We start from the raw sequence: 13,537 nt of genomic DNA, 5'->3' as shown, positions 1-13,537 counted from the left end.
AGTCAATGTTTAGTGTTGTTCGGATACCATCTATGTAAATAAAATCAAACTTACGGGATACGTCCGAACGGCAATTCTGACATTACGTTTTACCTTCCACTTCACTTTCCTTGGTTACAATCATCTGTTTTAAGTCAAATATGCGCCGTTTTGTTCGATGACTTGTTCCCAACGAGATGCCAACTTCATAATACCCCTGTTATAGAAGCTCGCTTCCTTATTGGCAAAAAACTCGGATAGCCAATTTTCACAGGCCTCTTTTGTGGCTAACTTCTGACTACCTAGCTCGTTCGCCATGGACAAAAACAGGTGGTAGTCACTTGGTGCAAGGTCCGGACTATACAGCGGATGCAAAAGAACCTCCCATCCGAGCTCCCGGAGCTTCTGGCGCGTCACCAAAGAAGTGTGTGGCCTGGCGTTGTCCTGATGGAAGACAATGCGGCTTCTGTTTATCAAAGATGGCCTCTTCTTCATGAGTGCTACCTTCAAGCGGTCCAGTTGTTGGCAGTACAGGTCCGAATTGATCGTTTGGCCATAGGGAAGCAGCTCATAATAGATTATTCCTTGACAATCCCACCAAACACACAGCAGAACCTTCCTGGCCGTTAATGAGGGCTTGGCCACCGTCTGAGCCGCTTCAGCGGGCTTCGACCACGACCATTTGCGCTTCACGTTGTCGTAATTGACCCACTTTTCATCGCCAGTCACGATCCGCTTCAGAAACAGAAACCGATTTTGTTGCGATTCAGCAGCGATTCACATGCGTCGATACGGTCAAAGATGTTTTTTGCGTCAACGTGTGTGGCACCCATACATCGAGCTTCTTTGTAAATCCAAGCTTCTTCAAATGTTTAATAACGGTTTGATGACTTATCCCCAGCTCTTGGCCGATGCTACGGCTGCTACTATGCCGGTCTTTCTCGGCTAATTCAGCGATTCTGTCGCAATTTTCGACAACAGGCCTTCCGGAGCGTGGCGCATCTTCGACGACCTCTACACCAGAACGAAAACGTTGAAACCATCGTTGTGCGGTGGAAATGGAAACTGTATCGGATCCATAAGCTGCACAAATTTTATTGGCAGCTTGAGATGCATTTTTGCTATTGTCATAGTAGTATTGTAAAATATGTCGGATTTTCTCTTTATTTTGCTCCATATTTGCGACACTATAACTCACGAACGACTTAACCAAACAAAACACTGTCAAGGACTATATTATAAAAATACCTTTCCAACAAGCTATAGTATGACTCGATACAATGAATACAACTAGAACTACGCACTTACAACGACACCTCGCGGAAATACCGCAGAACTTTTTTGACAGCCTAATATCACTGGTACGATTAATTTTCATAATAATAATTTATAATGTGATAAATAGATTAATGAAATATAAGATTTTCAGATTTTCGCTTCGTCGAGTGGTCGATAGTTCGCGTTCACAAAATCACATCACTTACCTCAGTGAATCCAGATTTTTAGTTATTCCCACCAACAACTATCCCTTCCATGATAAACGCTAGGGAACCACGCTATAGAGGCGACCCTTCTGGCCTTCGGGCGGCGAATATCATACTAACATCGCTTCTCTTCCCCTAGTGACTGTAAGGACGTGGCCGGCGTCGTTATTGACCATTTAAAGCTCGAATCACCGAAAATTGCACAACGAGAATGATTTGCTAGTCCCAAGCGTCATTCTGTGTGTTCTTTGTGCAATTTGGTTGGTTCAGGTCAATCACGGAGAGCAACTATGAATTGTACAGTCTACCCAAGGTCAAGCTTAGCATAGGAATGAAAAACGTAGTTTTACGTCAAAAAAGCAAATGATAACCTTTTAACTGAGTCTATAACTATAACACATACGGTTTATTATACCATTTACATTTAATCAATGTGTGTTTTCATACATTTCTCTTTATTTCGCGAATAGTATCATCTCCGATCTCCATGACCTTCTCAGTGATGAGGCTCAACTCGCTTCGATTAGTAAAACACTTTTCAACGATGCTTGAAAACGTCATCAACGATATCAGCTTTTCCGGCAGCTATCGACCAAAACTGCTGGTAACCTGTTCGGATGTACCGGCAAGTTACATTGAAACTCTCCGGCGCAAGTAAGTTAACCTTGGGCAATGACCCTATCGTCTCCAGACGAGGATCATGAGCGCTACCAATGACACTTTGCAGGTGCGAGGTAACGGTTTGTCATGGAACGAATAGATCGGAGATACTGAAAGCCCTGCCCGGAGCTGAAGGTATTCTATGGCTCACTGCCGATAAATTGAACGAAGAAGTGTTAGACTTGGCGGGTCCTCAGCTCAAGGTGATATCCACAATGACTTCCGGAATGGATTACGTTGATGCGACTCCGTTCAGAGAACGCGGTATCGCTTTAGGGCACACGCCAAAAGTAGTTAATAATCCTGTAGCGGATATAGCTATCGGCCTGATGATTGCAGCCGCGAGACGTTTTCATGAAGGAAGGAATCAAATTCTAGAATCTTCTTGTGTACAACGCCCTCAATGGATGCTTGGACAAGACGTAACCGGTTCTACGGTTGGTATCGTTGGATTTGGAGGCATAGGGCAGACAATCGCCAAAAGACTGCAGGCATTTGAGGTTGAGCGCATAATTTATACCGGTCACAAAAGAAAACCAGAAGCTGAGCATTTTGGGGCCCAGTTCGTTAGCTTCATTGAACTGTTGGAGGCTAGCGACTTTGTGTTTATTGCTTGTCCTCTGACGAATGAAACCAGCAATATGTTTGATGCCGAAGCATTCGGAAAGATGAAGGCAACATGCGTATTAATAAATGTAGCACGCGGGGGCATTGTAGATCAACAAGCTTTAGTTCAGGCATTGAAGTCTGGAACGATATTTGCCGCCGGTCTTGATGTTATGACACCTGAACCTCTGCCTGCGGATGACCAAATCCTCAGTTTACCCAACTGTAGTAAGTAAACAAATACAGAAATATCTACTTTGTTATTCATATGTTCGTTATTCCAGTTATCGTGCCACATCTCGGAACAGCGACACGAAAAAGTCTCGAGGATATGTTTTGTATCACTGCCAAAAACGTATTATCTGTTTTAGCTGGTAACCCATTAGTGGCACCATTTGTAAAGTGAATTCCTTGACCAACGAATAAAACATTATAAGCCATCATGAGGTTTATTTCGCATAGTATTCAGCCAAAACTATTTCACATCTAACTCCACCGATAATGGGCATAAGCTCGGTTTGCTTCGCACTGTCGATGTAATTCTTGCTTTCGTTTGATAACCTTTCCTTGATTAGCGGCAGCATCCAGCATTTCCCAAGCCATTTTCTCAGGAAAATGCACCGTTCGTTCTTTCTCGCGTGTCGCTTCCAGTAGCCATTTCATCGCCACAAAATATGACCTCTTCTCGGTGATGGGAACGGGAACTTGATACCTAACACCTCCGCGTTTGATCGGAGTTAATTGGAGAAGTGGCCTGCTATTTTCAACCGCCCGTCTCAACACAACTCTCGGATTTAGCTCTATTTTCGCCTTCTCTTCCTCGCTTTCTGCTAAATGGTACCTCTCGAGCTGAATTCGTTTGATATTTTCAAAGCCCTTTTCGACCAATTCCCTTGCAAGTCGTTTGTTGCCTTTTTTCATTACATAATTTATGAATTTGGAAACCAAGTCGTCGTGGAACACCGAGCAGGTGTCGTTATTACGTGCGGCTTTGACAGGCATGTTCGCTATTGCCGAAATTTCACCACTTTCCTCCAGAGCTACGATAGATTCCTTTTTGAACACCGGATCGACAAACCGTGGCGAGTACTGCGACATACAAACAGCCGGACAATACCATGGCGTACCCCGGCTGTAAATCAACTCGATACATTATTTGCATGTCTATCGGTGCAAACATCTTCTTACCGTAGCAAAACGTCTCTCATCACTTTTCGGAGCATCTTATTGAATAAAAATGCGACACTTGAATCTTATTGCTTGTTATACGAATGTTTTGATTTTATGAGCAGAAGTATTAAGCAAGGCGCGTACACTGAGAGAAATAATTAGTAAATATAACGAATTTTTTGGTAAATACTACCAATCTATAGTCATTTTCGACCGTACTAATAAACTGAGAGAGAGGAGCCAGCTGAATGACAGATAGTTTGTTTTCTTCTTATTCTTTTTACGCTTTCTCATCAAGAAAATTCAAATAGGACAATTTCAACCAAGCAAGTTGTTGTCATTCATTTATGAGAAATGTGTTTAAACTTGACGTGAATCTTTGTTTGTGAGTACATTTATGCTTTTTTAACCCCGCTTTGATTTTTGACTTAGGAATACGTTTAACAGGAATATATGGGTGGTAAAACGATAATTTGAACACTGATCATGTAGGAAATAATAAAAGATGTACCAGGTCAGCCCACATCATGGCTTCCAGACGGTGGAGATCTTGTGTGGATTTATGGGTGTTTTGGGCTCATTTGTGACTTTTCCCGATCGTTCATTCAGTTATCGCAAATTATTTCATTGTTTCCGAGTTAGAAGTTAAGCTGGACGCGAAAAAGGCATTTTGCAGCGGCGAGAGGTTTTTTTCTTCGATTGAAAACAAAAGGTGAACATTCGTTTCACTGCGGTTGCCAAAACCAAACGGTTCGGGTAGGATAACTGTTGCCGTTCCCCGAAAGGTGGTGTATAAGCAAATTTGTGGATTATTTACTTGGGAATGATGCTTTTGAGAGCATTTGAGATTAAATTTTGCAGTAATCATACTGAAAAACTAATTTTATATTCAATGAGTTCAGTGTTTCAGGGTTGCTCTAGGCACCAAACAATCAACATGCTAATGTTGAGGCCGAGAGTTAATTCGGAAGTTTTATTATTCCACTGCTTTGATAATGGTTTGCGCATTTAGTTTATCTATATTACATTTGCGCTGTATATAAATATGAACAAAAAGCCAAACAATGGATTACGTATTTAGAGCTTGTTTTTCGATAGTGGAATAACTTGACCTAAATTCGAACAAATGAAAATAAAACAATAAAGGGTGTTCGGATCAAAAAGTGGTCAACTTAAATTCGCCGTATTTTTTCTAATCATTCATACAAAAAACCTGATCACCTCTCATTTTGTAGGTGTGTGTGTGTGTAGAATGATGCCTCTATTTGGATTTTGACATTAGATCTTTAGTTATCAAAATGGCGTCAAAGCAAGAGGAGTGACGAATCAAAATTTTGTACATGCGTCGTGAAAATCCAAACTACACGCACGCAGAAATAGCAAAATCGTTGAATGTGGCCAAATCACCAAAGTAATAAAAGTGTTCAGGGAACGTTTGTCGACAACTAGAAAGCCTGGATCTGGGGGAAATCGAAAGCCGGGAGCCGCAGTGACGAACAGAAGGGTGGCTAGCGCTTTCAAGCGCAACCCCAACCTCTCCGTTCGAGATGTCGCAAATAAGTTGGGAATATCGTCTACAACCGTGCATGAAGTTAAAAAACGATCCGGACTATCGACTTATAAGAAGGTAGTGACTCCAAATCACAACGATAAGCAAAACCTTGCGGCAAAAACAAGATCTCGAAGCTGTATACGACATTGTTGACAAAGTTTGATAGCGTGGTAATGGACGACGTAACCTACGTCAAGGCAGACTTTAGACAGCTTCCTGGACAAGAGTATTATACAGCAACCGGAAGGGGAAAGGTGGCAGACATTTTCAAGCATATTAAACTATCAAAGTTTGCCAAGAAATATCTCGTTTGGCAAGCTATCTGTACCTGTGGCTTGAAAAGCGACATTTTCGTTGCAATCGGGACCATCAACCAGGAAATTTACGTGAAAGAGTGTCTTCAAAAGCGTTTGCTGCCTTTCCTGAAGAAACATGACTTGCGTGTGCTGTTTTGGTCGGATTTGGCATCCTTCCATTATGGAAAAAAGGCCATGGAGTGCTATGCCGCTAACAAGATGCAGGTTGTGCCCAAGGATAGGAACCCTCCCAACACACCAGAACTTCGCCCAATCGAAAAATATTGGGCGATAGTTAAGCAGAACCTTAAGAAGACCCAAAAAACTGTTAGCATCGAGAAGCAGTTCAAAGCAAACTGGCGTTCTGCGGCGAAGAAAGTGGATAAGGTGACTGTACAAAATGTGATGGCAGGCGTCAAACGGAAGGCTCGCCAATTTAGACTAGGTCGACCGGAATCTTAACTGAGTATTTTTTTCCGTCTTTTATACATATTGAACTTCAAAAAGAAAGATACTTTGATTTTTTTAATAAAAAAATAAATGATTTACACGCAATTTAGTTTGACCACTTTTTGATCCGAACACCCTTTATTTATATTTTTGACAACCTTCGGCGTAGTCCTACGTCCCTCCGTTTATGTCCCCGGCATTACCCATCTTTTCGTGTTTTGATTGATTAGTTTCGATTAATGTTTGCCTTTTGCGATCCGGTGTAATTTTATGATTCGGTACAACAAAGATGAGATGCCAGGTGAGTTTATGTGGCGAGAGCAAAAAATCTCACCCCAATATTTAATTTCACTAGTTCCAGGTTGATTTATAGCTGCAAGCTCAGTGAATCGATTTTTGCAATGTGGGCGATGATTGGATATTCTCCGATGCAATGTGAATATTCAGCGTATGTGGAATACATAAAATAAGTGCTAATCCCCCCATTAAAAAAAATCAACATTGATTTCTCCAAGGTGCGTTTTTAGGAAAGTTTTTGTTGTGTCCGATGGAAAAAATACTAGGTTGACTAAAAAGAATGCAGAACCAACTGTGTCTGCATTTTTAATAGGTAGTGATCACGATTCGGATTGAATTGACCGATAGTGAAGGTGAATCAATCAGTCTGTCAAAACTAAAAGGGTCAAGAGTCTTTCTCCCCTTTGTGTCATTCTTTGTGTGGACACCGACTGGACAACATCGTTGCTGGATGGGCTGGACGGCGAGGGATCGAGTGCCTTTCTCAAGGCAAGAGGACGGAGGTGGTAGCGCTGGAGTAGAATAGAGTAGAGTTTTCAAGGGGCCTTTCTCAAGACTAGAGACGAATGAACTGCAAAAGTTTAAAGTTTCTATAATACAATACCTTCCTTCCTTCCTTTGTGTGTGATATAAGTAGTTTCGCCATATCAATTTTGAGCAGTGATAACGTGATCCATCCGCTGTACAATTATAATTGAGTAGAATTCGAGCTGGCACCTGCTTATATACAGACTTTTGTGATTTCAATAGCTTGCTTACAAACCAATTTTTTGGGCTATTGAAACAAGTTTTTGGATCAATAAGTAACAAACATATAACGCGTAGAAATTTTATCTTTCGAATGAAGCGGTTATCAAACCATTTCTTTCAACCGGTATTAATGCTCAAAATCCTGTTCTTTGAATGTAACGCTCTCGTTCTCGAAGCTTTGAACTTACACCTCAGTATAGAAATGAAAAATGTAGTCCGACGTCAGAATTATTTTCACATAAAATGTCTTGCAAAAAAATGTCATGTTAAAATTTTCTACATATTTCAATACTTCCCCTTGGTTCACCGTGACTGGTTCGCGCTGACATAAGGGTTATCACAACAAACGCGAGCTGGCTCCTCTCTCTCAGCTAATAAACACATATGTCAAGCAGAACAATGATTCGGAAGCCCAATATCGGCTACATTTTCTTGCCGAAAATGCACGTATCAGAATTATATCCTTATTATACCTCCATATTGCCTTATAGGAACAATGAAAATGGTTAATACGCGCTTTTCTCACCAATTTTCAGATATGACAATATCCAAGCTTACTAATGTTATCGAGTAAAATATACTAATCTCTGGTAGGGATGCGGGTTTGTTGACAATATGTACAAAAAATTTGTACATTCTACTAATTTTGCATTACCAAATGTATTTAGTATTTTTCGACCGAGGATTTTTCTAAGGGTAGAAGTATATCCTAGAAGAAGTACCATAGACCCGTCTTGGTATTAAGCAAGGCGCCTAGAAGTATATACTAAGGTGGGCCAACTTGCTAAAACCAAGACGGGTCTATGGTACTAGGTGAGGCCGTTTCGTCACTAAGTTGGTTAGGGGAGCGGTAAATGAAAACAGCACGGAAGAAAGTAGAAGGGGAATTATTTGCTTGTAGCGTGAAAGAGACAGACTGATCACGAGCGAGCTTCGGCAATAGCGTATTGTGTTTTGTTTACAAACAAAACACAGTAGACTTTCAAGATGGCTGAAGAGTGATTTTAGCAAGTTGGCCCACCTTAGTATATACTTCTAGGCGCCTTGGCTAAAACCAAGGCGCGTAGAAGTATATCCTAAGGTGGGCCAACTTGCTAAAACCACTCTTCAGCCATCTTGGAAGTCTACAGTGTTTTGTTTGTAAACAAAACACAATACGCTTGTGCCCAAGCTCGCTCGTGATCAGTCTGTCTCTTTCACACTTCAAGGAACAAAATCCCCTTCTGCTTTCTTCCGTACTGTTTTCATTTACCGCTCCCCTAACCAACTTAGTGACGAAACGGCCTCACCTAGTACCATAGACCCGTCTTGGTATTAAGCAGATAGCTATTCGAATGACATTCTGGGTGGTACTAGAACACGGAGATGGAAAATGAAAGGTGGGAAGATTTTTTAAATCTGTGACGTCACAGATTTTGTTTATGTATGTTACTTTTCTTATAATAGTCCACTACATAGGAAAAGTGTTGTTATTAAAAGTAAAAATAAACAAATGAAATGAACTACTTTTTTCCTAAATCAATGCTAGCGTTCAAAATCACATTTTAACAGAAACTGAAATTTCTGTGTTTTTGAAGTGTTCTAAACATAATTTCAATTCAATTTTACTTCTCGTTACGTCGACCAAAAACGTAAACGAAAAAAGTCAGAGTCATACAATCTTTTGTTCCTTTGACGGATAAACATTTGACAGTGCATGGGAAAAAAGGTTGCAAGTTTTTTTCACGTAAAATCAACTTTAAAAATAATTTTAATTGACTTCGTATGACTTAGATTGAGACGAAAAACTTTCCGCTTGCGTCTTAGTTTTAGACGACTGAAATTTTTAGCACCTTAATTGTGAAAAAGTAATTACAATTGCTGACAAATGTCAAACTTCCATGAAGTTGCTCTAGAATCCAAACATAGTAGACATTAGAATACTATATCTGAAATCAAAGAAATAATTAAACATTTTAGTTCGTGATATGTTTCGTTTTTTTTCATGATGCGAAAAATATGATTTGGAAATCTGTAATTAGCTTCTGTATATCCTCTTTCAACGTTATTCGTTGACACATTCAATTTTGTACCATTTGAGTAACTGGTATGTGAACTTCCCATCTTCCAGGCTACTAACACAATCAAAGTTCAACACAACCAAAACCCGTGAATCTTCCCACCTTCTATTCTTCATCTCGCTAGAACACCACAGTAGAGCCTCTTTTTCTACACGAAATTAAATTTAAATCAGGCTCTCCATACAGAGATGCCAGGTTTGAAGACATGTCTTCATTCTGAAGACATTTGACTTACTGTGAAGACATTTGATTTTGTGAAGACATTTTGAAGACATTATAAAATATGTGAAGACATTTCAGTATGATAGCGTACGTGGGTTTTTGAGAGATATTATTTCCATGAATTTCTAACTAATGGCCAAATATGTAGGGCTTTTGTCTCAGTGTCATTTGCGACACTTTTATAGTTTTGTACCCTGAGATGTTGGCATCATCCGAGCACATAGTAAGAGATAGGCAGTAGCACGGCCCTGGTCATAGCACGCGAAGAGCTCCAATTTATCACTTCGCATCGCATCGCAGCGTAACACGTTTACTATGTCCTCGGCCTTAGAAAGAACGCTTTTGGTAGACCGTCGTGCCCCAGAGATTTTTTGGATGCGCTGGATATATTCGACAAATAAATTTCATTAGTTGTTATTTCCTACACAAAGATTTTCAAGAAGTACCATCTTGGGCTCAAATTTATTCATTTTTGTTGGCATGATCGGATTAGTACAGGGATTCGCCTCTAATTAGACATCTAGCTAATTGTACAGACTTGTAATGCGATACGAATAATTGACTATTTGATTCTCTAATTGGACATTTTTGTAAACTTCCTTTGTGCAAGTTTTCACAACACGATAAATTTTTAGGAGTGTTTTCAACCATTTTACTAGATTATATATTTTGCACACTTTTCCAATGGTTATTTGTTAGATTTTCAATGGTTTTTCTGCTTAAACTTGTTTTTTACATTGTGTTGTATGTTTTGATATGTCAAATTACAGGTCACAATCGCCTCTAATGCGATACTGAGTAGTGCCTCGATATGTCCAATTAAAGGCGAATCACTGTACATAAATTACAAAATAAATTGTTATACGTATTTGAAAGTCTACGGCACTTTGATTGTTCACATGAAAATCTTTTTCCATTTTTTTCATCAGTTTTCCATCTAACGAAAGTACGATTTTTAGTTTAGCACCTTCAACCATCATTCCAACTGTCATACTTGCAATTTTTGCGCGGTCAGTGATTCCATTTTTGCCCAAACTCTAGAATATTTTGGTCGGGAAGGTAATGCTTGTTTTAGAAGGAGCGATTTTGACGTGGGATACGTCTAACCGGGCCCATTTCAATATTTCGGTGTGAAAAAGTGTTCAGTTGTTGAACGTTAATACCTCCCTAATTAATGAATGGATTTTGGTTCCAAATACAAACATTAATAGGAAATATTCTCAGCAATTTTTTATATGCAATACACTACGGTTTTTCAGCTCATATAAAGTTCAAATTGATGAAAAATTGGAAGAAAGAAATCCCCACTTCCCCATACATTTTGTATGCGCTCCCGCAGCAAACAGCTATTCATTACAACCAACCACGGGTACGGGCTTGCCATCAAGTGTGTGTTCGTTGCCGGGTGAATAATAACAGCTACAACATTTGCACAAGTTGTACGAGATTGGTGGAACAAATTCATGTTACTTAAAAATGTGATTTCAAGTACAGTGGAACCCCGATTATCCGCGAAAGCGAGTTTCATAGTAATTCTGTAGAGCTTCCCAAAATTTGTCAGTGAGACGTAGGCGCTTGCTCTTTTGTTTTGGTTATAGCTATAGCTATAGTATTTTGTTTTGGTTATAGCTATAGCTATAGTTATAGCTATCTTATTATCTGACCACTGGTGCACACAACCTGACAGATGGATAGTTAATTTTTTTCTGTATTGATAAAACATAGTTTTCATGCTGAAATATCTTTATTTCGTGCTTATTTTTAGTCGTATATCTCGTTATCTTAAAAGCAAAACGCGTTGCTTCACGTTTGTATCGCTTTAAGCTGAAATGCGATTTCATTTATTATTTAATTCATTATAAATATAATTATATTTACATTTTTTCGTTCCTTTTTTAGTAAATTTCATAAACTTCTCCGTAAATAAAGTACAATATAATTTGGAAATAAATGCTGCTCACTCGACTATCTTGTTTGCTTATGGCGTTTGGTTTGTTTATTCCGGACATTCCCTTGACACATCGTTACTTATGTCTGTTGAACAGCCCGCTGTTGATGATATGGCTGTTTGATCTGCCCTACGGTTTTCTCTGGCAACATCCCCCGCCCCGTATTGCTGGTGATTTGACCCAGCCATACCACTATCTTCAATTTCGAAAACCGCCAGCTTGGAGACTGGTCTTTGAAAAACACCGCTACTAGTTTGCACATCTGCTCTGCGAATGCGTTCATCCTTTCCAGGATACACCCTAATCACCCACCCTCGCATCCAGCTGTTCCTCGTTGCTTCATCCACTATCAGAACTAAGTTCCCCACCGCAACGTCCTTCACTTCACCTAGCCATTTGCTGCGATTTGCAATCGTTGGGAGGTACTCCTTTATCCAGCGTTTCCAAAATTGGTCAAGAAGCATTTGAGCATGATTCCAGTTGTTCTTCAAGCCCAGACGCTCATCTATAGGAGACTTCGTTGGTTGTACGACGCCTGATGAACTGAGCAGTAGAAAATGGTTCGGTGTTATGGATTCCTCGTTGTCCGAATCAACTGGAATATATGTCAGTGGCCTCGAGTTCACCATCGACTCAACCTCAGCTACTATCGTGGAAAACGTTTCATCATCGGGTTTTTTTTGAAGACGAAAGAGATATTAATGCTGTTTTCATCGTTCTCACCATGCGTTCCCACGCACCGCCCATGTGGGGAGCAGCAGGAGGGTTGAAATGCCATTGAGTAATGGTGTTGGTGAATGTACTTGCAAGTTGCTTGTTGATTCCTTGTATTTCTTTCACCAATTCGTTGTTTGTACCACGAAAAATTGTTCCCTGGTCGCTATATATGTCCTGTGGGGAGCCTCTTCTGGCTATAAATCGGCGAATGGCGAATTTACAGGATTCTGTAGAGAGGGAGCCTGTGATTTCTAGGTGGATTGCCCTTACGGTCATACAAGTGAACAACGCTATCCAACGTTTGACATTGGATCTTCCAACTCGAATCAGGAACGGTCCACAATAATCCACGCCCACGAATGTAAAAGGTCTGACGTAGGGAGTTAAACGAGCTGCTGGTAGAGGCGCCATCCGCGGTGTTTTCGGGAAGGATTTGTACACGCGACTCCACATACACTCCTTTGCCACCTTGCGAACGACAGCGCGCAGTTTAGGGATATGAAACTTCTGCCTTACTTCATTCACAACAGTTTCACTGTGACTATGCCCAAATTTGCGATGGTATGATTCAACTAGCAACCTAGTTACATAATGGTCCTTTGGCAGAATTATTGGCTTCCTCGTTTCGAAAGGCACACATAGAGCCTCGCTTATACGGCTATCGGATCGAATAACTCCATCTTCATCTAGAAACGGCGAGAGCTTGTACAACACACTGTTTTTATTCAACGGATGTATATTTTGATTTCTCTGGAGTATTTCTACTTCAACCGAATAACTTTCTGCTTGAATTTGTCGATACACATAGATTTCCGATTTCTCCAGATCTGCGCGCAATACACCTCCGAATTTGTTTGTCTTCGATGGGTCTTTGGGGCCATCTCTACAGATTCGGGTAAAGCAATAAAATCAACTGCGATGATACCCATCTCCATTCGGCCATAGTAGATTCATTCAGGATTTCTCCTATACGAACAGCAACATATTGTTTGTAACGGCGGTGGTCAGAGCGAATCCATGCTAGGACGGTACTAGAATCAGTCCAAAATGTGCGTCGCTTGATCTCTAAGGTGTGGTTCTGAGCGATCATCCTCGCTAGACGAACTCTAATTACGGCCGCTTGCAACTCTAGTCGGGGCACGGAAAGACACTTCACAGGGGCAACTTTGCTTTTCGATGATACATACGAACATCTAATCCTTCCTCGCTCCACAATACGAAAATATGCTACACATGAATAAGCTTCTTCACTGGCGTCCACGAAAACATGGAGATCTATATCGTCGTAGCTACAACGCTCGTACCTTTGGAAGTAACAACGCGGAATCGTTATCAACTCGAGACT

At 40.5% G+C, this 13,537-nt stretch overlaps 2 protein-coding genes across 2 annotated transcripts; one reads left to right on the top strand and one right to left on the bottom strand.

The window, feature by feature from the left end:
- The first annotated feature begins 1,933 nt into the window (after positions 1 to 1,933).
- On the top strand, positions 1,934 to 3,172 carry LOC129776402 (glyoxylate reductase/hydroxypyruvate reductase-like). Its single transcript, XM_055782029.1, has 3 exons — positions 1,934 to 2,117; positions 2,191 to 2,957; positions 3,014 to 3,172. The coding sequence occupies exons 1-3, from the start codon at positions 1,951 to 1,953 to the stop codon at positions 3,133 to 3,135; spliced, it is 1,056 nt and encodes a 351-aa protein (XP_055638004.1). The 5' UTR covers positions 1,934 to 1,950; the 3' UTR covers positions 3,136 to 3,172.
- On the bottom strand, positions 3,153 to 4,107 carry LOC129776403 (28S ribosomal protein S7, mitochondrial). Its single transcript, XM_055782030.1, has 2 exons — positions 3,918 to 4,107; positions 3,153 to 3,861 (listed from the first exon to the last, which is right to left on the bottom strand). Exons 1-2 carry the CDS (start codon positions 3,950 to 3,952, stop codon positions 3,216 to 3,218), a joined length of 681 nt encoding a protein of 226 aa, XP_055638005.1. The 5' UTR covers positions 3,953 to 4,107; the 3' UTR covers positions 3,153 to 3,215.
- Between the last annotated feature and the right edge of the window lie 9,430 nt (positions 4,108 to 13,537).

The sequence above is a fragment of the Toxorhynchites rutilus genome, chromosome 3 (assembly GCF_029784135.1).
Source record: "Toxorhynchites rutilus septentrionalis strain SRP chromosome 3, ASM2978413v1, whole genome shotgun sequence".
NCBI lineage: Eukaryota > Metazoa > Arthropoda > Insecta > Diptera > Culicidae > Toxorhynchites > Toxorhynchites rutilus.
The sequence above is the reverse complement of the archived record's forward strand: the minus strand, read 5'-3'. Positions and strand labels throughout refer to the sequence as shown.